General features: G+C 50.6%; 2 protein-coding genes across 6 annotated transcripts in view; one reads left to right on the top strand and one right to left on the bottom strand.

Moving 5' to 3' along the window:
* Positions 1-1040: 1040 nt before the first annotated feature.
* Positions 1041-14895, bottom strand: PAFAH1B2 (platelet activating factor acetylhydrolase 1b catalytic subunit 2). The gene is made up of 6 exons (XM_090026865.1): positions 14764-14895; positions 11217-11304; positions 10695-10784; positions 9624-9740; positions 5203-5325; positions 1041-4614 (listed from the first exon to the last, which is right to left on the bottom strand). The coding sequence occupies exons 1-6, from the start codon at positions 14796-14798 to the stop codon at positions 4336-4338; spliced, it is 732 nt and encodes a 243-aa protein (XP_089882991.1). The 5' UTR covers positions 14799-14895; the 3' UTR covers positions 1041-4335.
* A 31-nt stretch (positions 14896-14926) lies between these two features.
* SIK3 (SIK family kinase 3) overlaps positions 14927-27769 on the top strand; it is a 129972-nt gene continuing 117129 nt past the window's right edge. For 4 of the 5 annotated variants that reach the window (XM_090026860.1, XM_090026858.1, XM_090026857.1 and 1 more), the window contains exon 1: positions 24806-25038. In XM_090026860.1, the coding sequence (XP_089882986.1) occupies positions 24838-25038 (201 nt within the window). In that variant the 5' untranslated portion in view covers positions 24806-24837. Of the gene's footprint in view, positions 15681-24805; positions 25039-27769 lie in introns of those variants that run through there. The other variant, XM_090026859.1, reaches the window with a different exon arrangement.

Below are 27769 nucleotides of genomic sequence, written 5' to 3'. Positions count from 1 at the left end.
ACCGTTCCTGTAACGCTTGATGCTCATACCCTTTCAGTCTCTGTGGAAAAGGCTCCTTGCCCTGCTCTCCAGCAGCAGCGGGCCTGGGGAAGCCCTCTGCCCAGCTGAGACCGTGAGAGTGCAGGGCCTGCCAAGCTGCTGCTCCTTGCCCCCAGCCATGCGGAGTGGGGCTTGGGAGCCAGAACCCAAAGAGCTTCTGTTTCAGCTCAGGAGATGAGGGCAATGCCTCCCTACCTGTTCTTCCAAGACACCCCTCCCACCTGCACAGGGATCAGTGATGCCTCAGGGCAGCCTGCTGACTACCTCCCCTGCCCTTTTTAATTTAAGATCTGTGCTCATGCTATAGGTTTATATCTATCCCATCTCCCTGGGCACCTACAGTTCCCTAGGCAGGGCTGAACTATATGCCGAAGCGCAGGTTCGGCACGTCTCCTCTGCTGGACAAGTGCAAGCAGACAAAACACGAACGCAACCATGACTTCCGTCTCCAAGGCCTTTCCCTGTGTGGCTGTCAGAGCACTGTGCAGGCCAGGACCCTCCGCGCCCCTCAGCGGAGCTGGCAGCACTAAGGATGAGTCATTGGCGACTCTGTACCGGCGCATTCCCCCTTCCACCGCAGGGCTGCAACTCCTCAACTCCCCCCTCTCTGCATCCATGAACATTTAAGCAGAAGTCAGTATTCACTCTCGGGCCCATGCTTACGTTACTTTGCTCACAAACCATCTGAACACAATGGCGCACAGGCAGCCTGGGGCAGAACTAAAACTCAGCACCCGTTTGCAAACCACAAACCAATCGCAACTGAGCCAGTAACTAAGAGAACAGAACCAGGGGGATTCAGATCAGAACAAGGGGCCAAACGCATGTGACCAAATGCCACAGGGCAAGCACAGCCGGTTTCTACTGACGAAGGTTTTCTCACCCTGCTTCGGCATCTGATGGGCAATAGCAGTTTGCAGCCATTAGCCACTGCCCGTTCCCCTGCGCTCTACTGAAGCACCCTGGGGAAGCTGGAGAAAGAGACACACACCAGAACGCAGTGGGGTGAAACATTTACATTTATATTGAAATATGCACTAAACAGAGTGAGTTCTACCAGTCAATGCATTTTTGCCAAAGCAGAATCAAAACTTATCCTGGGGAAGGTTCTGTCAGTGCCCAGCGGCGCGGCAGGGCCCCCCGGCCTGATGGTCACCGCAGGTCAGGGCTGCACACTGTGAGCTTTCAGCCTTCGAGGGTCCCACCCTGGGCCTGGAGGCCTCTGCTTGCACCTGCACGCAAGGCCAGGACTCTCTCCTGTCAGCCTTTCCTTTGCATTTCCTTTACTGCAATAAATATAAAATTGGCAATGCTCACACACCACAGCACAGGCGCGATTCCAGGCTTCAGCAGACAACTGTAAACCGCAACGAGCTCACTGAGGAAAACAACAGACGTTCGGAAAAGGCTGGTTCTTTCACAGCCAGCCGGGTACAAGGGAAGAATTTGTAATGGCTAAGCACAGGCAACTCCCACCAGCAGTCTCTAGACTTGCTCCCCGGAGCAGTCACCTACAGCTGAAGCGGCAGACGCTCTACACATCTCACAATCAGGCTCGTTTGGATACAAAAATATTCTGTCCTGACCCTCCCCTCAGAACATGCACTCGGGGATGTGGTCTTGTCACTTCTGCAGCAGGAACAGAACAGCAGCCTCGGGGTCCCGCATAAGGGAACACGACTCTCCTTTTCTAGAGCCTCACGCATGGGTGCACACACTGGAGGTGGTCCGTGCAGACTGGAGATGAGGAGGGCAGTGAAGTAAAGAGCACGGCACCCTAGCAAGTCCCGTCTGAGTGCCGAGAGCCGTCCGAGCTGCTCACTCGTTACCCAAAGGACTTGCTAATCTGCCGACCCTGCCTCCCTCCAACCTGTCGCTTGCCACCGAATGCAGCCTCAGTCGTGAGGATGGTTCACTGGCAAGAAGTCAGTGCTTATTGAAGAACACATTGCCAAACGGCAGCTGTTTCACCAATGCAGCGACACCAAGGGAAGAGGTATGTGTGTAAAATCAAATCAGCCTGATGCCTCTTCACTCTAGCCTCAAACCCCACAGGATTCGTGGACCAGGAACCTGGGTTGTCTCCCCTCCCCCTAGCTGGGGCAGGACCAAGCCCCCTGCCTTCCCAACCTTTCACTCACCTTCTTCCTCCTTATTGCCCAGCTCTTGCACTGGGACTTCTACCCTGTCGAAGGACTGAAGAATGATCCCTTAAGGGCCTATCCACAGAGCTGCAGGAGGGGGAATGGTAGCAGCGCTGCTCAACACACTGGTGGAACAGGCCCCTGGCATACTCCCCCAGCCCCAGCTGGGCTGGGGAGGCGAGACCACACTCGTGCCACCGCCTTGTGTCCTGGGAAGTGGAAGTCTCAGCCTATTCATCAAACCTGTGTGTAGGCTACATACATGGGAAAAAAAATACACATTATGCATGCAATCCAGACAGAAACCCTGCTATGACCAACTCTACAGGAGCAGGGGAGCATAACTTGGACATGAATGGATTTCTTAATGCTAGATTAGAGCCTGCATTAAACAAGAGAACCCTTTCTTATAATAAAAGGACACACACAGTTAGCCTATATACAGTACCTACATACCTTTCGGTGTGGGGTAGAGAGAACAACCTAGATGGCTAAATAACCCATTCTCCTGTTACCAAGGACAGTGAATGGAACTCCTGTTTAAAAAAGTATTTTAAAACAAAAATCAGTTCCTCTTCAATTTACCTGCCACCAACCACCCTGACAGTTCAAGGCTGCAGACTTTACTAGCACTGAAGGCAGTGCGAAGTTCTGCATTGGCTGCTGTATGTTAGCTAGCTGTGATGTGACCCGTTCGGTGGGTTAACAGCACTGCTGAGCTCCAGCTCTGGTAGGTAAGTCAAGGAAGAACAAACTTTGTTTAAAAGGATTTTATTTTTAAGCGCGAGGGCTCTGCATCTGGGGTCTCAGACAGTTTCTTATTGAGAAGCAAAAGAGTTTTCCATTCACCGTTAAATGAAAGAAGGCTGTATATCGTCATTAACAAACTATAATTAACCCTCTTATAAAAAAAAACACCTCTAGCAAGACAGAGTCCCTGCAAGCAGGCCACTCTCCACACTGGCTCCCTTGGCTGGAGGGGGGCAGGAAGGGGAAGGCAGCACCCAGGAGAGGAAGAGGCTACATCTCGACTCAATTTTTTACTGTAAAAGGCCTTGGCTGCTTGAATAAAATGTTTGTACAAGTAAAACAGACGCAATAAAGAAATATACACCTTAGAACTTGTAAAGCTTTAGACTGATTCAGACCTTGCAAAGGGGGTAGCTGCACCTGGACCTTTTCTTTAAGAAAGAGGTGTAACAGTCATGCTTAAAAAACCAGAACCATGAACATGAACAGCACTGCCGAGTCCTGTGGCACAGGCATCGCAGCGGGCAAAACATCAGTTTTACACTTCTGGGGCAATGACAGGGCTGCATGACATGTACTGGAAAATGAGGCTCCTATCCCAAGGACTAGTAACAGCTGGCAACATTGGACACAAATGAGAACAAAGAACAAGTTCTATTAGAGACACGGTCTAGGGGAGACGTGATATCCAGCGGCACCCAAACAAGACTGCCCACAGATGAAGCAACAATGGAATGAAGTTTGCCACAGACAAGGTAAAATAAGCACATGAACGATATCAGGGGAGTGTTAAATGAGTTCAGTTCAGCTAATGCTTTGCTTTTTCACATATCTGAATTCCAGTTACATTGGATTTTATACTGCCTCAAAAAGAAAGAGCCAGAAAGCAACAAGCATAATTGGAGGGGGAATGGGGTGGGGAAGGAAGGAAAAAACCTAGTAAAGACAACTTTAAAAGATGGAAACTGTTTTTGAAAAAAATGCAGCGGTTTTGTGTTTAGCAGGTGGAATGTGATTCTGGTTCACAAGCTAATTACACAGAGCACAATCCCTAAGGCAGGGCAGGCTAAGCCACGAGCTGTGCATGGTTATTACAGACTGACAGGGTTCTAGGGCAGCCATGGAGCAATACCGCACGCGAGGGGGACAGAGGTGACTGTGTTGTTTGCATTTTGAATGAGGAATGGTTTAAAAGTAAAATTCTTCTTCGGTGAATTTCCTCCTGCAGTAAAACAAATCAGCCCTGCCCTTATGTACAAGACCAGTGTGACATTAGCCCTCCCCGTCAAAACACTAGATATGAACATCCGGTAACATTCTACAATGGAAAGTGCTTTAAGAAAGAAGGATTCTGTAGTGCCAGTGATGGGGCTGGGATGATGTTAACACTGATGCTAGCTGGTCAGGCCAGAGCGGCTTGCTTCTCCTCCGGGGTCTCCTCCAGTAGCTGCATGATCAGTTCGTGGAGGGGTTTGCAGATCTTTGCGTAGCCCCCTCCCGTCAGGTGCAGGAAGTCGAACATGTCGTGGCATGAGATGGTGCCGTCTGAGTGCACAAAGCCCATGTCGACATCCAGGAGCTGGACGTTGGGGAGTTTGGGGAGTGAGGCCTTTAGCAGCTGGTTCACCTTGGCGTTCTTCTGCCGCAGAGGGTTTGGCTTCTCACCTCGAGGTAGCAGGCCCTGATGCCAGGGACAAAGTGACAAAGAAAAGCTCTTACATGATTTGGGCAACAGGGTAGTTCATGGACACTTGATCTGAGCTTCTCACTTCCACCCTCTGCACATCTGATTCTGACCCTACTTCTAAACTGAAACCATCCAAAGATGACAACCCAAAGCATGTAGAACCTGCTCCTCCACTGGCTGCAGCATACATTAAATGCTGCTGTCCTTCTCTTGGGTAGCTCTACTTGTAGCAGAAAGACGCACACCATCTGGCCAGGAGTGTGGAGAAATTCTAGTCCAACCCTACCGTCACCACCCTCATCCCCTGGAGTGACACCTAAACCTCAGTTTCTCTGTCTGGGACAGTGATGTCTCCCATAAGAAGATAAGCACAATTTACAGCTGACGGGAGTTAGAAGGGTGAGAGCGCATTTGTAAAGCTAACAGGAAGAGACATCTTTAAGTATGTACTCCTGAGAAGAACAATGATCATCCTCCCCTTAACATGAAAAGGTCACTCCCCACAGCACCTGGACACAGGTACAGAGACCACCTGGGTTAGTCCAGTGGTGCCATGTTATCACAACCCTCCAAGCTGCGTACCAGCACAATAATTTTGGCCTGTGGCTGTTGGGTATTTATCAGCCGCACGATGGCCTCGATTCCGCCTGCTACTTCGTCTGCTGTGTTTTCATGGTTATTTGTTCCAACCCAGACAACGATGACCTACGAGGAGGAAAAAGGAACTGTATAGCAGAATACACAAGGAGGAGGAGTGGGAACAGCCACGCTAGCTCTGTTGGCATGGTAAATATGCAGGCCGTCTCTAACAAAGTTAGACAAAACAATTAAGAGTCAGGCTTAAACATTTAAGAAATCCATGCTGGAGCATATTCTCCACTGCCAGAAGTGGAGGCCCAACATACCAGTCACTTTCCACAGCCCTCCCACCCAGAGTCATGTCAAGAGAAGTCATTCTGATCAGCAGGAAGACAGGTCTAACATCTCTTCCCTTGTATGCTGTGCCCAGTGCAGACTCCTACAATGCCTTAGAGCTCATCTGCCCTCCCAACACACCGCATGCACATAATTTAGACTAAGTTCTTTGGGAGAAGACAGGCTATTTCCCTTCAAAGTCCTATGCACAGCCTGGTCACTAAAACACAACCCTTCTACAGCAGCTTTTCACTTGTGAAGGAGATGGGCGCACAGGTGGTTTTCTCTTCTATCCTTGCCAGTGAGTGGAGGAGGCAGACGGCATGAAATGTGCATCGCGGAGACCAACTGGTGGCTACAGGAATGGTGCTTCGAGGCGGGCTTTGGCTTCCTCAGCCATGACCGGCACATCGCAACGAGAGACATGCTGGGGTGGGACGGGCTCCACCTTTCCCCTAAAGGTAAGCGCGTGTTCTCTTCTAGGTTGGCGGACCTACTCCGGCGGGCTTTAAACTAGGCCCGTTGGGGGAAGGGGTAGACAAGGAGTCAGGGGAGGGGCACTCTGAAGTGCTTTGGGTTAGGGTACAAGGCAGTCGAGGGGAATGAGACTTAACAGTGGGAGTCTACTACAGACCTCCCAACCAGGGAGAGGAGCTTGACCAGGATTTCTTGGGTCAGCTCACAGAGGTAGCGAAGGCTAAGGATGTGGTAGTCATGGGGGACCTGAACTTCCCGGACATCTGCTGGGAAGAGCAGTCAGCCAGGTCAGATCGTTCACGTCGGTTCTTAGACAGAGTGCAGGACCTCCATCTAACCCGGGAGGGGCACAGCCCCACCAGGAGAGACGCCTTGTTGGACCTAATGCTGGCCACGGGTGATGACCTGGTGAGAGGGCTGCGGGTGCTCGACCACCTGGGCAACAGCGATCATCGCCTGCTGGAATTCACCATCCAGCGCAAGGTGGCAAAGGCCTGCAGTAAGGCAGCGGCCCTAGATTTTAAGAGGGCAAACTTCAACGAGCAAAGAAGGATAGTTGGGAAAGTGCTGAGGTCCCAGAGGGAAGGGGAGCCAGGTGTCCAAGGTGAGCGGTCGTTCCTTAAGGAGACGATCCTCCAAGCCCAAACGAAGGTAATCCCGACGAGGATCAAAGGGAGCAGGAGAGCACACAAGCCTCCATGGCTCACCAAAAGCATCCGGGAACGTCTCCTTGCTAAAAAGGAGGCTTACACCCAATGGAAAGAAGGGGTCAACACCAGGGAGGACTATTCTGCAGTTGCTCGGGGATGTAGTGGGGTAGTTAGGAAGGCCAAGGTGGAGTTGGAACTGGGACTAGCTTCCCACAGTAAGGACAATAAGAAGTCCTTTTTTAAATACATAGGAGGTAAAAAGAAGGTCCCGGGTAATGTGGGGCCCTTGCAGGACGCGTTGGGAAACTTGGTCGTCACACCAGACAGCAAAGCTAACATGTTTAACGATTTCTTTGCCTCCGTCTTCCTAAGTAGGGACCAGGACAGCCACCTCCCTGCTGGGCACCCCTAGGGCCCCGGGGGAGGCACACCTAGGCCAAGGGTTAGCGAGGATTTAGTTAGGGAGCTTCTCGAGGGGCTGGACGTTTAAGTCAGCCGGTCCGGATGATCTCCACCCTAGGGTTCTAAAGGAACTGGCCCAGGTCGTTGCAAGTCCCCTGGCACGGCTTTACGAGCGCTCGTGGTGCTCTGGTGAGGTACCGGAGGATGGGAAGAGGGCCAACGTGGTTCCCATCTTCAAAAAAGGGAGGAGGGATGACCCGGGAAACTATAGGCCAGTTAGTCTTACCTCGATCCTAGGCAAGCTGTTCGAGAAAATTATTCTGGCACACATCCAGGAGGGGCCAGCGGGGGACTGCATGCTTAGGGGCAACCAGCACGGGTTCATCAGTGGCAGGTCCTGTCAGACCAACCTGGTGGCCTTCTATGATCAGATCACCAGATCATTAGATGCAGGGGTAGCAGTGGACATAGTCTTCCTGGACTTCCGGAAGGCTTTTGACACTGTCTCTCACCCTGTTCTCATTAAGAAACTGGAGGGCCGTGGCGTAGACACCCACACAGTCAAATGGGTCACCAACTGGCTGGAGGGCCGCACCCAGAGGGTGGTGGTGGATGGGTCCTTCTCAGCCTGGAAGGACGGGGGCAGTGGGGTTCCGCAGGGCTCGGTCCTCGGGCCCGCACTGTTCAACGTCTTCATCAGTGATTTGGACAAGGGGGTAAAAAAGCACCCTGTTCAAATTTGCTGATGACATTAAGATGTGGGGGGATGCAGGCACACTAGAAGGAAGCAACAGGATACAATCAGCCCTAGACAGGTTACAAGGGTGGGTGGATGAGAATAGGATGGGTTTCAACACAGACAAGTGCAAAGTGATTCACCTGGGGAGGAACAACCGGCACCATACCTACAGGTTAGGGAACTCCCCTCCTGTCAGCACGGAGGTGGAAAAGGATCTTGGGGTCATCATTGACTCCAAGATGAACATGGGCCTGCGGTGTGGGGAGGCAGTTAGGAAGGCCAACCGGACCTTGTCATGCATCCACAGATGCATCTCGAGCAGGGCCAGGGGGGTGATCCTCCCCCTCTGTGTGGCACTGGTCAGGCCGCAGTTGGAGGACTGCGTCCAGTTCTGGGCGCCGCACTTCAAGAGGGATGTGGACAGCATGGAGAGGGTCCAGAGGAGGCCACTCGCATGGTCAGGGGGCAGCAGGGCAGGCCCTATGAGGAGAGGCTATGGGACCTGAACCTGTTCAGCCTCCAAAAGAGAAGGCTGAGGGGGGATCTTGTGGCCTGTAATAAACTAGTCAGTGGGGACCAGCAGGCATTGGGGGAGTCACTGTTCCCCCAAGCACCGCCAGGAGTGACCAGGAATAACAGTCACAAGCTGGCAGAGGGTAGGTTTACGTTAGACGTCAGGAGGCGTGACTTCACAGTCAAGGCGGCTAGGGTCTGGAACCAACTTCCAAGGGATGTGGTGCAGGCTCCTACCCTGGGGGTTAAGAGGAGGTTAGATGAACACCTTGCTGGGGTCGTTTGACCCCAGTACTCTTTCCTGCCATGGCAGGGGGTCGGACTAGATGATCTGTTCAAGTCCCTTCCGACCCTAGAAACTATAAAACTTTTAGGCATTAAGTAGTACAGTGAGTCATGAACGTGCTTAGCAGGGGCTCTCTCAATTACGTCTCTGTTGTATGTCTGCTGTGGTCACCTGTGCGCTGTCCAGTATCACAGTCCCTGCGTGGACTGTATAGCTTACAGTGTGAAACTAGACCTGTTCACAGCACATACGGCAGTGTGGGAGCCCACCCAGACAGCACATATGGCACAGCTCTGTTAACCTACGCTGTTCTCCGAAGTTACAACACCCTCCCCTTCTCAGAGCTTTGCCAATGCCCCTTGATCCTAACTTGCACACAACCTGCTTTTCCTAACCCATTACAGATTACCCCTGGCTAAGATCAATAAATCTGCTGGTCTGACCAGTGCTCCCTCTAAGGCCTACAATATACCACTGGCAACTTAATTCAATTAATTATTTTTTCCAGTTTGCAACTCTATCTCCAGAGGTTCAAGAACACTACTGGACACCTTTTAATCTACTCTGCTTAGCTGACCAAACAACTGTTCCAGGACATCATGCACATTCAGTGCCAGCCTTTGCTCAGACAAGTTTCATAGTTTGTAGGGTCGGAAGGGACCTGAGCAGATCATCTAGTCCGACCCCCTGCCATGGCACGAAAGATTACTGGGGTCAAACGACCCCAGCAAGGTGTTCATCCAACCTCCTCTTAAAAACCCCCAGGGTAGGAGCCTGCACCACTTCTCTTGGGAGTTGCTTCCAGATCCTAGCCACCCTGACCGTGAAGTAGCGCCTCCTGATATCTAGCCTAAGTATAGTAACTCCTTTCAGACTGGAGCACTAAAGGAGTAGCTGGAAGTCCTTTAATCAGAGAGGAACTGCGATTTGGTGCCCTCAGTTCTGCAATGGCTAAATACTCACTAAGACATTGTTCTTTCATGCAGAAAATCATAAAAGCCAGCTCTGTGTCCACTTATACCTTAGGTTTAATGTTCTCCAGTTCACCGTTCTTCAGCCTCCATAGAACATGTCCTGTTGTGTCCCCGCCTATCCCAAAGTTCAGTGCGTGAAGCGGTGAGAAAAGCTCGCGCCAGATCTGTAACCAGAAACCAATTCATTATTTCAAGTCAAACACCTCTGTTGACCAAAACCCCAAACTCTTCATCAGCAGGCAGCTCACAAACCAAAAGCAAGACTCATGAGGAGGAAGGGCACTGACACCACCAGGCACCTCAGCTTTGCACCTGTCTTGGGTCTTTATTCCCCCCAGCCCTGGGAGGGTGGCAAGAGGGAGATGCTCAAGAGAACCTCAACCAGCACAGGAGGGACAAAGAATACCAAAGGAGGGAGTTGTCTCTGGTCATGGCTAGAATCAGAGCCCAGCTGAACATGGGGCATCTGAGGAGGGAATGTAAATGAAGCAGCAGCACCTCTCAGTGTCTAAGCAGTTCTAAAACTACAACCCAAACGGTCACATGGACACAGAGTCTCTCCAGGCAGAACAGTCTGGTCACCATGACTGACTGGACAGGAGAGGAAGGATCCATTGTTATCAGTATCCTAGCTGCTGCAGTCTGATCTTTGGACACTGGCGATGAGGAGTCTGCAGCATCGCTTCTCTTTGCCAGCATAAGCACATCTGGATGGCCCGTGCAGGAGCCTCTCTGGCAAAGGAAAGACACCCCTGCCCCAATGTCAATCAAGTGCTGGCAAGGGCTCCCACACTGACTGCAGTGGTCAGAATGTGGCGGGGTCACAACAGGGATCCAAGGCACAGAAGTGGAGAGCATGCAGCGAATCCAAGAAGGCTGAGAGAGACTCCAGGGAAAATAGGGATCAGAGGAAAGAGACCTCTAGTGTTTGACAAGCCAGAGCGGGAGGGACCTAGTAAGAAGAGGGAATGCAGAGGCCCAAGGTACTGAAAGCAGCTGACAAGGCAGGGGTATGAGCAGGAAGGGGCAGGAGGCACTGTGCAGAGCACGGGTTCCCAAGTTATGAGAGGCAACATCCTGTTCATTTAACCCCACAATGTCACCCCCCTCAGGAATACCTCGTATTGCTGTAGCAACTGCACCATGGAGTCACCCACAAACAGCACGTCGGGCTCCTTGTCTTTGCAGTCGAGGACAAATCTGTTATGCTGTTTAAGAGAAAGCAGCAGCGTAAACCCCAACTGACAGGTCCCTTTGGTGCCAGCAGCCCAGGCACTTGCCCAACCAGCTCCCCTGCTATTAGACTCTGTGACAGTCCATCCCACCTGTCTCTCAGGCTTAGTTCTTTGGATCAGCCCCTTCCTCCTTGTCCTACACAAGTCCTAACACTTTAAATGGCCATTCTATCTGGCTAACCTGCTTCAAAACATGGCTTCTGGGTGATGCCACCAAGCTGCTTTTTGTCTTTGGATCGTAAGCAGATATCCACAGCGCTGCCAGCTTTTGGGTAGCTGACCTGCTCTGGCCATATAGTCAAAAATGTGTGTGCCATTATTCTGCCCATCATGCACCCGAAGGCCTTACAGCTTCCTAGAAAAGAGGACCCCACCTAATTTGGTTGCTGTGTTATCTGATCTTACCTGTGACATCCATCTGTCATCTCCCTGAATATCTTCAGCGGCATGTGGAACGGCTGCTGGATTTGAGTCTCCCTGGCTCATTCTATTCCTGTTGAAACAACATTTAATATTTGTTACACTGTACAGTGAAAGTCCCCTGCAATGCACACAAGCAGAGTCAAGACTAGTGCCAGCTTGGCTTGAAAGCTCTGCATTTAGGGATATTCATGACTATCAGTTTACATGTTCTGCTGAAAACCAGTGTACCTAGGAGATTAGTTTCAGTCAATTTTATTCCATGAAGAAATGTCAAATTGTCCCTGCGGCCTGACCCTACTAACCTCTGATCAGTGGCATCCAAGAAGGGGCACACAAGCCCATTTCCGTGGCCTATCTGCTGAAGCACATCTCAGCCGTGCTCATTTCTCATGGTACCCTGGTATAATAGAAGCTAATAATCCCAGGATTAGCCACTACTTGCACACCGATACCCAGCTTAGAGCTACTGATACACGTGTACACTTCAGGTGGATTAGCTGGCTTCGTACACGAGCAGCCCCTGTGGTCCGGAAGGATCTATGCAAAAAGCATTAGAACGGGACACTGAGACGGTGCCTCCAAAATCGTTCTGGCTGCTGCTAGGGTAAGACCAAACTAAACCAAACCCCACATGCTTTATCCTGGAGCTTGTGTGGCAGCAGAGCTGGTAGTTCTGTTTCCCATTCCACACAGGCGACTGATGTTTAAATGAGACCTCGGAAAGAGGAATGGGATGGAGCTAGGAGACCATGAAGGAAGCGGAGGGAAGGTTGCTGAAGACAAGGCTAGAATTAGATGCCAAATGGAAAGCCATCCGGTCCTTTCTAGCCCATGCCGACAATGGGAAATGAGAAAACCAATAGCCAAGTGCTCGGGGCTTTAAGACTCCATTGGGACAGGGTAGCAGGAGGAGGAGGCTAGAAGTAGGTAATTCACCCTGCAGCTTTTCTCCAGGCTACGAGTTGAGGGAGCGAGCAATGTCTCGGTCTTTTCAGACAGAAGTAAGTTAGCTTTAGAAACTGCTAATGCTATCCAGGTCTGCAAAGGTACAGTTTCTCTGAACGTGTGCTGCACACACGTATACTGTGAAATGTTCTTATTAAGTCATTTTTCTCCAGAGAAGATTTCTGGCTGCCCAAAACGCTACTCTTTCCAGAGCTGCTACTGACTCGGACTGAAATCAGGGCACTCTTTTCACATAAGCAGATTCATTCTTCAAGCTGGTTTGCAACAAGTGGATTCTGTTGTATTATATATCCCAGTAGTTTATTCCTCTTTATCCATGTGATTTTAACAGCACAACCACATCACCACCATACCCGCAAAGAACTGAATCCACAACATTTACAACTTCCCTATGACAACTGGGAGCCTGGTACACACCGAATTATCCGGCTGTCCTGCACGCTCACCAAGAGCTCGATGGTAAGCAGCTCAAGAGAGGACATGGCTCTCTCACAAAACAAACTTTTTCTGACAAAAGAGGTGACTGACACCTGTGTTTATTCAACGTGGCTAATTTGTTATACAGCAGTATGTAAACATTGATCCCTGCATTTATGGAGTGCAGCATGAGAGCCTAACAGATGGAGAACTTGCCAAAACTTGGTGCACGGTTCCTATGCTCCCTTGACAATAGGAAGCGCAGGATTCTTTCTATGCAGACAAAGGGTTTGGTGCATAACAGATCTTAATCATTTTAGTGAAAAGAGTTTCGAGTTTCCAGAAGTTTAATGGAAACCTTTCGCGTCTGCGCTGTCTGAAAGGGAGCGAAGTAAAAAGTCTTCTACGCAGAGAAAAGCTTGCCGTACCAACTCAGACGGCAGCTCTATCTTGGTTGGTGGCCTGCAGCAACCAATTGCCAATACGTGAAAAACAAAAAAGAAAGCTCAATGTACCAAGCCCAAGAACACGTACATTTTTACACCAGATCAATCTGTCTGGCTGAACGCTCCGTGCTCGGCAACAATCAGCACCAGAGACGTCAAGCATCCCACAGTGGCCCCAAGGGTCTAGTCAGGCTCTAAGAAAGTCCCAACTTTTACTGAAGATTGGCTCAGAGCCTGACACGACGATACTTTAACACTGGGGGGGAAGACAGGACATGATGGCCTGTTCTGCCAGAATCCTGAATATTTTTCTCACCCATATCAACGGCCAATACTATTTTGAAGGCTGCACACTACGGGGAGAAGAATGAGAGACACAAATGCACATGATCCTAGCTACTGTCTCTCTTACAGGCATAAAATTAACAGCGGTTTCCACCCACCCATAATACCTAGCGCCTCTTCCTACATTATATTCACACATTCCCAAGAACACAGCACAAGAGACCCACGTGCAAATCCAGAGATGCTGAGAAAAAACACAGCAGCTGAAAAGAACCAGGAAGAAAGTGGGAGGTTTGTGGCCCATATACAACCACGTGGTATCAGCCACCACATCGGATACTGTCTGTCATGCCAACAAGTCAAAGCCCCCTTGAGTTTTTCCAATAAAGTGCTTCACCGCACGCAGATCAACTGGACCCTGGTCTATCCAGATTTCTTCCTTTACGAAACTTAAGGAAACGTTCCTCTCCTGTAACCTCTATCTCCACTACAACCAGATGGAGCAACGCAGCACCTCGTCAGCATTGCTCTGAAGTTACGATGCCGACTCCAAGACCAGCGGCTCCCAAATCGTGGTCCGGGCACTGCTGGCAGCGTGCACACAACCCACCCGTGGTCCATGTTCACACGCTGATTATAATTACTTTACGCGACCAAAATTTGCTGGTGGTACTTAAGGGCGCCTTGTTTTAAATCTATCAGAGCTTGGGAACGGCTGCCAAACCGGGAGGAAAACCAAACCTCGATCTGACAGTTACAGGAGGAGAGGAAGGGGGTGGCAGAACGACGACACTGTTTTACTGGCGTGAAAAGTCCCTCTTTGTGGATACTGGGCTGGGAGCTAAGCTACACCTAATCTGCGTCGCCCGCGCTTTACCTCCATGAAGACAAACAACGCTAATTTTCCTCGCCGGCCTGTTTTTTTCAAAACGCTACCCAAGAGATGACAGGGAGCAGGTGAGATGTAACTGGGGGCCTGTCTACACGAGCCGGCACGCACGAAGCCGGCGTCTCTCCTTCCCGCCGTAGCGGCAGTGTCACTTCTGGATCTGCACGCGTCGGGGCAGGGCATGACGCGAGGCAAGGCCCCCCAGACCGCCCGTGCCGCAGGATGCTCGGACAACGCTTGCGGGCGAGGGGTCCTGTTGCACCCGAGGTGCGTCGGGAACTGTCATACATCCCTTCGCCAGAAACAGACCCTCCCGCCGTGACCTCGGGGGGAAATGAGCACCTGCCCCCGGCGGGCCCTCGTTTCCGATGCGGATCCGGCCCGCGCACACACGCACCCCGGCGCCCGCGCCCCGCCGCAACCCGGGCCCAGCTGCGGGGCACCCGCGCCTGGACCGACGGGCCCGCACACAAGCCCCCACTTCCGGCCTGGCGCCCCGGGGCAGGAGCGGGCCGCACTCACGCACCCCGGCTGCGGCTGCGGCTCCCCCCGCGACTCCATCGCTCTCGGCCGGGCGCTCCCTCCCCTCGGCCCCGGGTCGCCGCTGCGCCTGCGCGCCGCGCCACTTCCGCTTCCGTTCCGTCGCGTCCGCCAATCACTTTCGGGCCTTTGCCGGAAGTCCCGCCCGCGCCGCCTCCGGCTGGGCCTGTCCCTGCCCCTAGGGGGCGCTACGGAAAGGCGAGGGGCTCGGGCTCCAGGGGGCGTGTGACGTGACTCAGGGGAGCGTGATGATGTCAGAGGGCTCTGGGATACTGTCACTGTGAAGCCATGATGACACTGCAAAGCCATGATGTCACTGTGAAGCCTTGATGTCACAGCAAAGCGATGGTGTCGCTGCAAAGCCACGATGTGACTGTGAAGCCACGATGCGTGTGGTGACAACGTGTGGACCGAATCGAAGGCGGTGGTCGGTGGCTATCGAATCCCCTATCACGAGGCTGGGCCTAGCAGCGAGGCCGAGTCCGCCCCTCTCGATGCCGCATCCTTGCTGCATGTGGTGTTATTGACGAGCCACGGTCGTCCCCTGCGTCGCAGCAGGTCGCCGCCATGGTTGTGATGACTCCTCTCCAGCTCAGTGGCCGGACGCCATCCCGCGGCGGTGGGATGAAGGGGATATGTTCAGGCAGCCTGACCGCCAGGGCTTTCTTGAGACGTTTCTTGCAACACGACAGCCCGCAGCTTCGTCGTGCACCAGCACCGTCACCTCGTGTGATGATCCTGCGTCACGGCGTCTAATAATTCGTCACGGTCGAGGCGCTCAGCGGCACTGGGCTGCGTACACTGCTTGGCCTGGCTCTCAAAGCCGTTGCGCATCGCTTGGCATTGGGGAGCATCGGGTTTCTCATGGACCTTGATTTACTGGAAGAAACGAATCCTCTAAGGGTAAGTTGCTGGCTATGAAAAAATACCCACCGGAGAACTACCTGAGTAGCAAAAAGGATTGTTGAAAGCCAGATCTGTACAAAGACTGTCCAGTGTTTATGAAACCAGATTTTACCTTTGCTTATCTCTAGTACTTATAACATCCATTTAAAATGAAAAATGGCATTTCTCAGCCTGCTGCTTTTGCTCTTCTCTGTGTGGCAAACGCAGATCTTTCCGTCCGTATTTCTGATGGTCTGAAACTTAATCGGCTCGGTTTGCTGACATCCGTTTCCAAGCATGTACAGTCCTGAGAAAAGGATGTTGTAGTTCAGCCGCTGAGTAGCCCGCAGGGGGTGCCAACACCTCAGTTTTGTTGGTCTTATACAATGTGCCAAGGTCTCCAGATTTGGTTATCTGGTGCCATTGGTCATTGGATGTGTATTTTAAAAAGAGCTGAGCACCCAGCAGCTGTTGCTGACTTCAGTGGTTGCTGGTGGGAGCCCTTCATTTCTCCAGATATGACCACCGACTCTATATCGAGGTACCCTGTCCCAGTCCTGTTCTACCAAAGTCCACGGACCCAGTTCATGCCAGATTCTGGCTGAGTGAGGTGACACCAGTCCCGTGGCCACTGACTTAAGACCCACCAAACTCATTACATGCACAGCTCACCAAACCACCGTCAGGTGGGAATGAACGACTGTTTATCTAATCCGGATCTGAGTCAGGTAGGTGGAGATGAGCAACGCACTACCTTGTTACCAGCCCCCGGAGATATTCAGTCCCTACTGAGGCCAGTTGTACAGGAGGATCATACTGACCTCAGTTAACTTGTGACACAAATGTTTTCCTGATACGAGGCCTGATTTTTGTTCTCTCGCCAGCTGAATCACTCCACTCTCATTCATTTCATGCAGCGCTGTAGCCATTTTAAGAGGTTTATTCTGTTAATCCGCCAGCTCACATGTTATCTTTTAAAGAGGGATTCAGGTCATTTTATCCCTTTTAAAGCCTTGAGGATTCCCACATGCTTAAGCACATCTTTGCAGTACAGTTGTGAGCTTCCTTCTGCCCAAGCAGGTTTGGGACATGCTCAATGTCATTTCTGACAGGTGCCAGTTGTGCAATCACTGTGGACGGGTGTGACATGCTCTTACTGTCCTCCCCCAGAAAGCAAGCAGATGGCCCTGTTCACCTTCAGAACCCCCACTGTGGGAATATTGCATACTCTGAGTAACGTTTTACAAAGCATCTCATGCACTAAGAAGCCCACATGCTGCTGCCCTGAATCAGGAACTTGAAAAAATTCTACCCGTTCTGAATAGGGTTGATACTGGGGTCACCAAAGATAAAATCCTCCAGTTCAGAGGATGTGTCCTTGCCCTGTGGTTAGGAGGAGGTTTTTTTTTTATGACAGTAGGCACTGCCTTTGGAATAGACAGGCCGGAATAGACTGTCTACAAGGAAACTATGATACAAGTGTAGAGAAAAAGATGAGTATGAGAGACAGAGGAAAGGATTATAAATATTAGAGGCAATAAATATCATAAAGCCCTGCAGGGGAAAATTCACCCTGGGACAAACAGCCTGAAACTTAGCTAGGGGAACTGTCATCAGGAGCTAGTGGGATTCAAGAGAGTGTTGGGGGCATCCAGAGATTTTCACCTTTAGGTTGGTGTTTTCAGCCCACCTGTGGCCAGGAGAAACTTCAGATGGTCACGCATTCCTGATCGTTGAGCAGCACGGAGACCTGCCCCCTAAGAACCAGACTGAGGCTACTGTCTCTCATATATAAGTCACACTCGGGGCCATGAGACTGACATGTAATAAGTGCTGAATGTTCTGACCGGTGCTTGTGTCAGACACATGAAAATGGCACATAGGTGGCAGAGATGGTGCATAAATTGCATCCACTCATCCAAATACCATTTTCATGTGGGGCGACCTGAGAGTGGGAATTCCCTGAGGTAGGGACCTCTGAGAACTGAAGCTGGGAAAGAGAAGAAAGACCAAAGTAGCTCATGTGATTTTCTGAACCTGCAAACCATGATCTGGTGAAAATCCTGCAGACAAAAGCAGACAATAGCATCATGGAAGACTTAAGTGATACTTGATAATAGAAATTCTGAGTCTTAATACTGAAGTAAAGAGGAACTGTGTATGTTTAAAATAAACGGGGTCCAGACCATTGCAAATCCTGGTCTCCTCTGCTGCTTGTTATGTAATGTCCCTCATTTGGAGGTACTTGAGATACCTGGAACCTATGGGGGTGGCAGCCTTTAGAATCTTTAGTGACTCAAATCAGGCTGAGCGACAGTTTAAATGCCTGGGAGCCTTTGGCCAGCAAATTTGTCCGTGATCTAATCGCAGTCTGACTTTCATGGGATAGTGGGGCAGTGGCAAGTCACAGACCTTTACCCTTGAATGATTTAGTGTGTTACAAAATTGATTCCAGAAGATCAGATTAAATTGCACAGTACATCATGTCAGAGGACATTCAGGAGACAGAGATGCTGATCAGGTATGTTTTGTGCCTTGTTATTGGAGTGTCCTGATTTGTTCAGGTCTGATGGGCTGGGGGGAGAAGATTTCATTAATTGTCTGGTTTTGCTGGCTGGACCTGAGATCTGGGCAACGTATGAAGAACACAGCCGTGACGGGAGGTTCAAAGAAGGGATCAGGTAAATACTCCTTTGCAGCTTGTGTTGTGGAGCTTCCCTTCATGTTTCCAATGACAATTAACTCTCACTGCATATGGCAAGCCTTACCCACAGACACACAAAGAAGTCTGGTTGAAGATTAATCATTATTAAATAAAGTTGGTATCAGAAGCAATCAGCTGCTTTTTATTTTTTTTAAGCATGTCATCAGTACACCGGCCTCTTGTTTTATGGAGAGATGCGGCTGGAGCGTTGCCGTGGGCAACAGCTAGACCACTTGAGGTTAATTCAGCAGTTTCCCTGGGCAACCTTGACAACAAACTTCTCTGGAACATCTTTAATGAATGAAAGACGCAGATAAATGAAAATCGATCTGTGCAAAACTACTAATTAATGATGAGGTCAGACCCCTTGTGTCTGCATATCATGACCCAGGGGCAAGGACTTTGATCCATGGGTAGAAGGGTTGAGTTTTATTCGACTCAAAACTTCATGATTTTGCATCATTTAACTCTTGCATCTGAATTCAGTCCTCGCATATCCCTTTGGAGGAGTGGAGGGGCGTGGCATATGCCACTTTTTTGAAACACAAGACGATTAGTTCGCCCAAGAATTTTATATTGGACCGGGCCTCTGTGCATTATCCCTTGGCCTTCTAAACGCCGAGTCAAATTTATTGCAGAGACCATTGTTTTAGGGTGACCCGAGTGACAGCGACCCCCGGGCTGCAGGTAGCCTTTGAGTCCTAGTGATAGCAAGTGCTGTCTCCCTGGTCAGTGCACTGTCCTGGTACACGTCTCTGGCAAGTCCCTTTTCCAGAGTTCTTTAACAAGGGCCCTTATGACTTGGGTGTGAGGAGAAGAGCAGGAAGGGCCCGCAGGGTAAAAAAACACAAAGAGAGAAAGAAAACATTCACGGCTTGTCCTTCCATTGCCTGGCTGCTGCAAGCTGTGCAAAGGGAACGTGAAATGCCACCAGGTCTTGTATCGTTGCAAATGACTAGGCAGGGCTTGGGACAGTGGAGACTCAGGATCCGGAGTTTTTCTCATTGTTTCTGGATTTTGGTGTCAGTCGCCATAGTTAAACATGGATTCATGTAGCAGCTTTTAGGGTAGAAGCAACAGGATTGTTGGTCTGTAAAGCAACCGTGAACCATATCCCTCAGCTTCAACTCTGACTGATGCATTACACTGCCTTGGGCTGTTTGATCTGCTCGCTCAGCCCCACCGTTAATTTTCATCGCCTTCCTTTAGAGGCTTTTTTCTGCCTTAGCAGGACTGCACTCTCCTTCCTCTGTTTCTATTAGCTGGTAGCAACAGCAAGATCAAACAGAAGCAAGTAATTGCAACGCTTGGCTGCCGCACTTTGCCCTGACTGCCTCGCATGGACTTTTGCAGGTGCCTCGCATGGACTTTTTGGAGCGTGCTGCTGTGCAGTGCTCTGGGATACAGGAAGTGGTGGGACGTTCCCCCAGTTCTGACTGACTGTATCCCAGCTGTTCCAGTCCCTGGCATTTCTTGGACAGACTGTCATGGCAAAGGGGTCTGATATTTTGTGATGCATCTAAATGAAGGTAATAGCGAGGCCAGTAACCACATTAGGCCTTGTCTCCTGTGTTTGGTCTCCCTAAAGCAGCTAGCCCTGAACCTCCAGCTTTCCCGCAAAGCTGGAGATCCAACTCCCAGGATGCCACGCATTTAAAAGACAGTTGTAGAACTTTTAAAAAAGCTAAAAATTGCATTCTTTTGTTTGCCCTGCAAGAAAGAACAAAGCAGTAAATAAAGGAAAAGCCCAGCCTAACACTTGAGAAGAGAATAGCTAAAGATTGAGCTGAAATTTAGGGAAAGGAAATGAGAACAGATAAAAAGGGCTGTAATTAATACTCATTGTCCTTGAAGTGCAAATTGCAATGTACACATTTGCTTGGCACTGACTGCTTCTAAGTCAATGAACTCTGTAAGTTACTGATTACTATGAAATGGTTTTAATTCACTCTCTCCTGCACTCTTTTCCACATGTTCTTGCAAACGCACCCCACGGTGGCTGGGTTGGATCTGGGGAGACTCGCCAGAGCTTGAAGAGAACGGGGCGCTGCAGATGGAGTGAGGCACGTGGATGGGTAGATTCTAGGTGGGAGGTGCCGGGATGCTGAGCTGAGGTGCGTTGGCAGAACAGCACGAGAGTGTAACGTGTCCTGTCGCCCAGCTAGATTTTCATTTGCCATGAGAGGCCCCAGTTTGGAGCAGGGTGGGAATGGGTGATTTGCATGTATGTATTTTAAAGTGAAAATGGAAGTGCAAAGAATCCAGCCAACTCCTGGTGAAGAGAAAACTCTCTTACCATGGTGAAATCACGAACATCAATACTCTGTAGCAGTCAGTGTTTTCTCTCAGACTGCGCTGACAGGGAGAGGGCAGTCACACACTGCCGTATTGCATCCATGGGCCATCCTGAGCCTTCCCTGCTGCACTTTCATTCTCTGATCTGCAGATGCCCCAGAAGCTGGGAGGAACCAGGAATGAAACTCCTGACTTCCAGCAGGAAGCAAGACTTTGTTGTAATTAAAGGAAATCAAACACAGATATGTAAACACACAGAAAAATATCCAGGAAGATAGACACTTTCTGTCACTTGGCAGCATGGAAATGATTCTCACTTTACAGGCTTCGTGCCCAGGGATGTGGGAGAGCAATTCTGCTGTGAGCTGTCAGCTTTCTAGTTTAAGCTTCCCTCCTAGTAGTGACTACAGCATGAGTCAGTGATTCTTCTGACAAATAATTGTTGCAAATGAGCTTGTTGTGGTTTAAATAAGGAGGGGGAGAGGAAGAAAAAGAGGGAGATTGAGCTATCAGGGAATAATATGGGTTCTTCCATTAGCCGGACCGCATGTCCATTGAAAGCTGCAGCTCGTGTGGCCTCTGGGCACGATGCGAATCAAGGTTCTTATAAAATCCCGAAGCACAGCAGTGTGCTGGAGCCTACAAGGAGATAGATGGAGGCATACTTGGGGTCAAAGGTGTGCCCTGATGTGGTGGCTGTAAGCTCGAGGCAGGAGATGTTGCTTGCTCCTTGTCTTGTTGGTTTTTGCTGTCATTGTGTAGCCTTTCAAGAGGGTTTCTGGACTGCTGGAATCTGCTTGTAGCTTGTGGCCAGGCTGTGGCATCTGCTAGCAACCTCAACTGGTTCTTTTCTTCAGACTGTCTTTTTTTTTTTTCACCCAGTGCATAGGAAGTTGCCGAGCTCTCTGTGGTCTCCTCTCTAACTCTCAGTTGTTTTCTCAGTTCTCTACAATGGTGTCTTCTGATTACCCAAACCCCAGTATTTCTTTCCAGGCTCAGACCAGCATGTTTCATTTCAGCGTTGCACCCTGATGTACCTTGGCCCACTAACGACTTTATTGCAGGGCTGAATGGGACACGTCGTATTCCTTGAGTGTTGTGGCACGATCAAGCCTAATTTTTCAGTGCAAGAGTTGCTACTCTGGGAACCTCAAGGCTGTGTTCCCTTGCTTGTTTGCTCTCCCTGCGCCCAAAAATAAAAGTCCTCCTTTCTCCAGCCAGCCACCGCTAGACACCAGGTAGGAGTTTCTTTGTCTGGGTGCATGACTAGAAGTGGCTGCAAAAAAGACAAAAAAACCCACCCGGTCTGATCGTATCAGACTACCCTCCCTGCTCCCCCCATGTATTGGACCGAGCACTTCTGAAAAAACGGATGACTAAGTAATGCAGAAGAGCGAGGTTTTCCACATCCTAAACCCGTGTTCATTGGCACGTGGTGACTTTCAGATCCGGAGAGCACTATGATTGCAACAGTTTCAGAATGAAAGGCATCGAGAGAAACCCATGAGACGCTGAGAACTAATGAGGAGAGCTGTGGCTCAGGAGTAAATGGCAGGGTTGCAGTGTTACTAGTCATAAAAACAAAACCTCCCATAAGCCAGACGGAAAATTGCATGTCGTGAAGCGTCATATGCCAGGAAGTGTAGGAGTGGGGCACAAAGTGTGAGAGAGGTTCCGTGGACGCCCCTGGATCTGGTTTTCTTTTTTCCAGTAAGACGCTGCTGCAGCGGCCTCAGCGCTTGAGAAACATCCCAGTGCTGAAGTCGGTTACTACAGTCCCTCACCACTTCTGCTTCCCAGCAGGCGTTGCCAGGGCAAGAGCTTCAGGATGTCGTCTAGTAATTAAAAACCATGTTTCAGAATTGGGAACGTTGGGGTGAACCTTGGGTAGTGAGTGCTCGCTGAGCAGCTTGAATAATCTGTTTAGTCTCATTACAACTGAGGTGGGAAGTCTGAATCACTAATAATGAGCTAAATCACTGCTGCACTCAAACGCTGGGCTTCTGCTGAGCTGAACCCACCCACACTCTCACTGATGTGGACAGGAGAAGCGTTTGGTAACCGGCATTTTCATGACAGGCTGGAGAAACTATCCCAATAAAACCCGACTCCTTCCCCATGATGCTCAGGAGCCTTTGAAGCCAAGGGAAAGTCTGGCTTTGTGGTTTGGACAAGAACTTTGTAGGACAGAGTTTCTGGAACAAAGTGTGGTCAGTGCTGGCATATGGGTCAGGAGGAAGAAACGACCGAAAGGGAGAAGCCTTTCCTTGAATGTTCAATGTCATTTGACCTTGTGAGAGATTTGTCTTCTAATTAAGTGGTGGCTAGTGCCCGGCATGAGGAATATGGGAGCTGCAACCAGTTGTGCTTTGCCAGCTGGGGTCACTGCAGTCAAAAGCTTTTCCTCAGGCAGCTTTAAAGGAGATGGGGAGAAACCCCCAAGCCATATACTTCTGTGATTTAAATGAAACACCAGTAATATATCTATCTATCTCTCTAGATATATCTATATCTATATAATGGGTCTATATATATCTATATAGATATAGATAGATGTATCTATATATAGCTGTATCTATATATAGTGATGTTTCATTTTAACCATGGAAAAATGGGGATTGGGGGTTACTTTTTTTAACTGAAAATTGAAGATTTTTTTTAAAGCAGAGCAGTCCAGGATTCCTGGACTCACATGTCATTAGTCCCAGTGGCAGGCGGTGCAGAGCGTGGCTCAGAAGCCTCTTCTAGTGTCCTGCTGTCGGGAGGAGAGGGTGAACCAAGCAACCTGTGCCTGGAAAAAGAATTTCCTGGCTGCTCTTGTTGATGTTTGGTGCATTGGCAAACCTCTGCTTTCAAAATAAACAGCAACAGCACAGACCCCCAGACAAGGTTTCCCGGAGGGAGGAGAGGGCAAGCATCCCAGCTCCATGGTTTTCAGCCTGTGCTCCATGGACCCTGCGAGCCTGTGCTCATGGACTACAATCTCTATATAGCTCTCTGTAGGTTAGCGTTGTTTCATTTAAATCACGGAAAAATGTGGATTGGGGGTTACTTTGTTTTTTAAAAAAAAATTGGGGATTTTTTTTTTAATTGGAGAAAACCCGGATCCCTGGTTATATCTTTTATTAAATAAAGAGACTGCTCTAACTTTTATCTGAACCCAATTTGGACAAAGCGAACTTTTCCAAGCGGGACATCCAACAACACGTTCAGCTCTCCTGTGAAATATGATTTTCCATTTCCACCTAGGAGAAATCTGACAACCTTTGCACTCTCCTGTGGCTGAGGGAGGATGTGTGGGTCCGAAAACCCAAGACTTTTTTCTTTTTTGCAAAATCTAGTTGGTCCAGTAATGGGGATGTGGGTTTTCTTTGATTAAAAAAACAAACAAACCAATTTTAGGTTAAAACAAAGTAGCCCCAAATGCACATTTTTATGTGATTTACATGAAATACCAGTAATATATATCTATATATCTCTCTTTATATCTGTATAGCTCTACATCACAGAAAAATGTGCATCTCTCTCTCTCTCCATATATATAGCTATATATGGATATATCTCTGTAATAAAAAAAAAGATATATCGATATACATAGATACATATCTGCCCCCCGACCAGTTGCCTGTGGATGTATCGAGATATATCTGTATGGATATCTGTCTCTCTCTCTCTATGTATATATCTCTGTATACACATATCTATGTATATCTACGTATAGATCTCTGCATAGAGAGAGATAACTATCTATATCTAGATATACATAGACACCTTTCGATATCGATATATATAGATTATATATAGTGATGTTTCATTTTAATCATGAAAAATACAGCTTCGTGGGTTACTTTTTTTAACCGACACCTGGGATTTCTTTGAACCGGAGAACCCCCGGCTGATCCCCGCCTCTGCCCAGCGGCCGCGGCTCTCCCGGGCCCCGCGGAACTACCGCTCCCGCCGCCGCCGCCGCCGCCGCCGCGCGCAGGACTCCCCACGGGGATTGCCCCTTGCCGCCGGCCGGCCCCGCCCCTTGCCGCCGGCTCCGCCAATGGTGCGCCTCGCCGAGCGTGACGCACGGAGCCGCGGCGTCGCCATAGCAGCCGGCCCCGCCCCGTGCGGATGATCTCACGCGGTGCCGCAGCCGGGGTGGGGGAGGGGGACGCTCCTCGCGACAAGATGGCGGCGGCGGCGGCGGCTGCAGCGAGCGGCGGAGCGGCGGGGCCCCCCCCGGCTCCTGGCCCGCGCCTGCCCCCGGCGCCGCCGCCCCCCCGCCCGCCGGGGCCCGCGCGCATCGGCTACTACGAGGTGGAGCGCACCATCGGCAAGGGCAACTTCGCCGTGGTCAAGCTGGCCACGCACCTGGTCACCCGCGCCAAGGTGAGCTGAGGCGGCCCCCGCACGGCCCCGCTCGCCGTCTTGGCCCCTGAAGTCGGGACCTCGGGGGGGGCACCAGCCCTTCATCATCCTCGTGCCGCCGGCCCGTGGCAGCCACGCCGAGTGGCGGCAGGTCAGGGCGGGGGACACTTCGTGGCCCCGTGCTGGCGTCCCGGTGGGCGGGGGGTGAGCTGCCCGGTCCCGCGTCCCCGCTGTGAGCTCTGCGCCTCTCGCCCCCCGCTCTCCCCCGCCCCGGCTGCTGCTTCCCTCCCAGTCGGGCGCTGGGTAGCAGAGACCGAGCCGGGCGCGCGAGCCGGGTTTCGGCGGGCCCGGGGGGCTGGTGCCTCCGAGCCTGCCTCTGCCGCGGGGCGCGAGTGCAGGCCAGCCGCTTGGCCCGTCGCCGGACGGTTGTGCCCCCCGTCGCTCCTCCCAGCGGACCGGGTCTGAACCGGGAGGGGAGCAAAAGCCACGTCTGGTTTCAAGCTGCGTCTGAAACCCACGGCACTGTGGTCTGGAGGTGGAATCGGAAACGGCTGGCCTGGCCTGGCCTGGCCTGGCCTGGCAGGCTTGCTGTTTCACACGGCCTTGGCAGCAGCAAGGGGCTCCTAATGCATTTACTCATCCGATTTCGACGCAAAGAACTGGAGGAAAGTAGGGCTGTCTGTGAAATGGCCCCATGTGATGGTCTTAAAGGCGGCTTTGATCCTGAAACACAAGTGCAGCGCCGCTGCAGAGTGCCAGTGGCCTCTTCCTGTTGCAGTTGCACTGACGGCTGGATCGCGCAGCATTAAAATTCAGCATTTGAATCCCTGAACAAACTTGGCCCCCTTTCATCTTCTTCTCTTTGGGAGAAGCTTGTTTGCTCTTTGGTGGCCCTCGCGCTGGAACGCTTCCAGCCCGAGAAACGATCCCAGCAAACATCTCGTTTTGAAAATGTGGAGGTTGTTCCAGGTTTTAAAATAATGCTGAAGATGAAATTGGTTTGAACAGCCTGAGGTTTGTCAGACTGCCCTGTCTGATTTGGGAGGGTGCCTGTTGATCTGAGATGTATAATTGTTTCTGTTTGCTGTAGATACTTCACGAGTCACGAGGATTTCAGCGCGGTGCCTGAATGTTTCCGCTTAAACCCTGTAGGTTCCTCTCTCCCAGCCCATCTGAAAGGGGGCACGGGACCCCCAAAACTTTTGGTTGAGTCAAACGTATGATAATCTCAAGCCATGTCGAGTTTGACGGCCATTCAAAGCTGCATTGACACGCAGACTGTTGACAGGTGCCACCTCTGCTTAACAACAGGGGCCTGATGGGCCTTGCTGACGCAGAAGATGGTCACTTGACTACAGCTGGATTTCACTTGTTGACTGCGTGTCAGTGGGAACGTTGGTTGTCCCAGCGGGTAGGAAGCTGGGGTTCAGAGTTGTCTCTGCACAAGTTGTTGAAACAGAAAGGAACAGTTTGGTGATTTTGTATTAACCAAGCCAGTAATTTACGTTCAGTCTCTGGTTATGCAAACTTGGAATTGAGTGTGCTGCAAGAGGCTCTTCTGCTGGCAGGGCAGAAACTGGAGCTGTTGCTCTGAGTAGGATTCGTCGGGCACCTGCAGGATATCTAGTTTTGTCTTTTGCCTTTCTGTTTCCTGTCTCGTGTTCCCCCTTCTCTTGTTTGTTGTGGCATTTCACAAGAAAGGCTTTTGTTTTTGTGCTAATCCTGCAAGTGACCTCTTGAATGAATTGTTTTCTGCACCATTTCCATGGATAAATCATCTGAGTGACTTCATTAGAATTCCAGCTCTGATCAGGCACTGAAGTTGCTTTCAGTGCCACGTTCTTGCAGAAGAGTGGAACAGTGTGTGCTGAAACAAGGGGTTTTGTGTGTATTGCAGAGCTGCTGCCTGCATGCTCTGTTGTGTTGTGGAGTCTAGCAAAGCTCTGTGCGCCTTTTAAAAAAAATCTTTTATGGCCTGCAGGGAGGAGGAAAGGGACTCTTCCCCCTCCCTTCCCCACCCCCCTGTTCCTCTCCACAGATACCCGTGTGATATTGCCCAGCCCTCACTGCTCTCTGCCCCCTTCTCATGCCTCCTTTTGGCAGCCCTGGATTACTGGCTTGCTCCGACTCTGCACTGGGTGCACACACCTGCTTAGGTCTTTGCAGAAACACCTGTGATGTTTCTCTGGCCCTTTCTGAGGAAGGTATCATTGTATGTGTGCAGTGGTGCGATTGACACATAATAGCATGTTTGCTGGGTGCTCATACATGTCAGTGGGTTAGTCTCTGCCTCAGTTTGCCCCTGACATGTGGGTAAGTGTTGGACATAGCGGGACTTAGTGTTAGACTGAGAGCTTGGAAGTTGCGACACTGGCTGCTAGACCACGGCTGTCCCAGTGGTGTTCTGCAGTCTGCACATGATCCATGAGCAGTGAGATCATGGCGGTGGCGTTAACTCCTCTGCAATGTGCCACCGGGTCTTTAGAGTCAGACCTGCCTGTGCTAAACCTTGCAGCCTGTCTGCAAGCTAAATATATAATATGCTTGGGCTCATGAGACTTCAGAGTAGTTACTGTGCAACATGCTGATTGAACCATTCCCCAATCAGGGTGCCACTTGCTGGAGTGGGTACCCAAAGCTTTTAATTAACTAAATACATGCGCTGTACTTTGCCTGATGCCCAGAGATGGGGGCTGACTCTTTGGCAGGCTGCTGTCCTTTTCTGCTGTGTGGGATACAGGGTCTGGGCGAT

The sequence above is a fragment of the Crocodylus siamensis genome, chromosome 14, assembly GCF_052110815.1.
Source record: "Crocodylus siamensis isolate JL-2025a chromosome 14, ASM5211081v1, whole genome shotgun sequence".
Lineage (NCBI taxonomy): Eukaryota > Metazoa > Chordata > Crocodylia > Crocodylidae > Crocodylus > Crocodylus siamensis.
Note: the sequence above shows the minus strand (reverse complement) of the source record. Positions and strands in the feature narration are given on the sequence as shown.

Coding starts and splice junctions, on each gene's coding strand:
- PAFAH1B2 (XM_090026865.1), bottom strand. CDS start 14,798: ATGGAGTCGCGGGGGGAGCCGCAGCCGCAGCCGGG. Junction 9,741..10,694: donor AGTTGCTACAGCAATACGAG/GTATTCCTGAGG, acceptor TTCTGGTTACAG/ATCTGGCGCGAGCTTTTCTC. Junction 5,326..9,623: donor TGGAGAACATTAAACCTAAG/GTATAAGTGGAC, acceptor TCCTCCTCGTAG/GTCATCGTTGTCTGGGTTGG.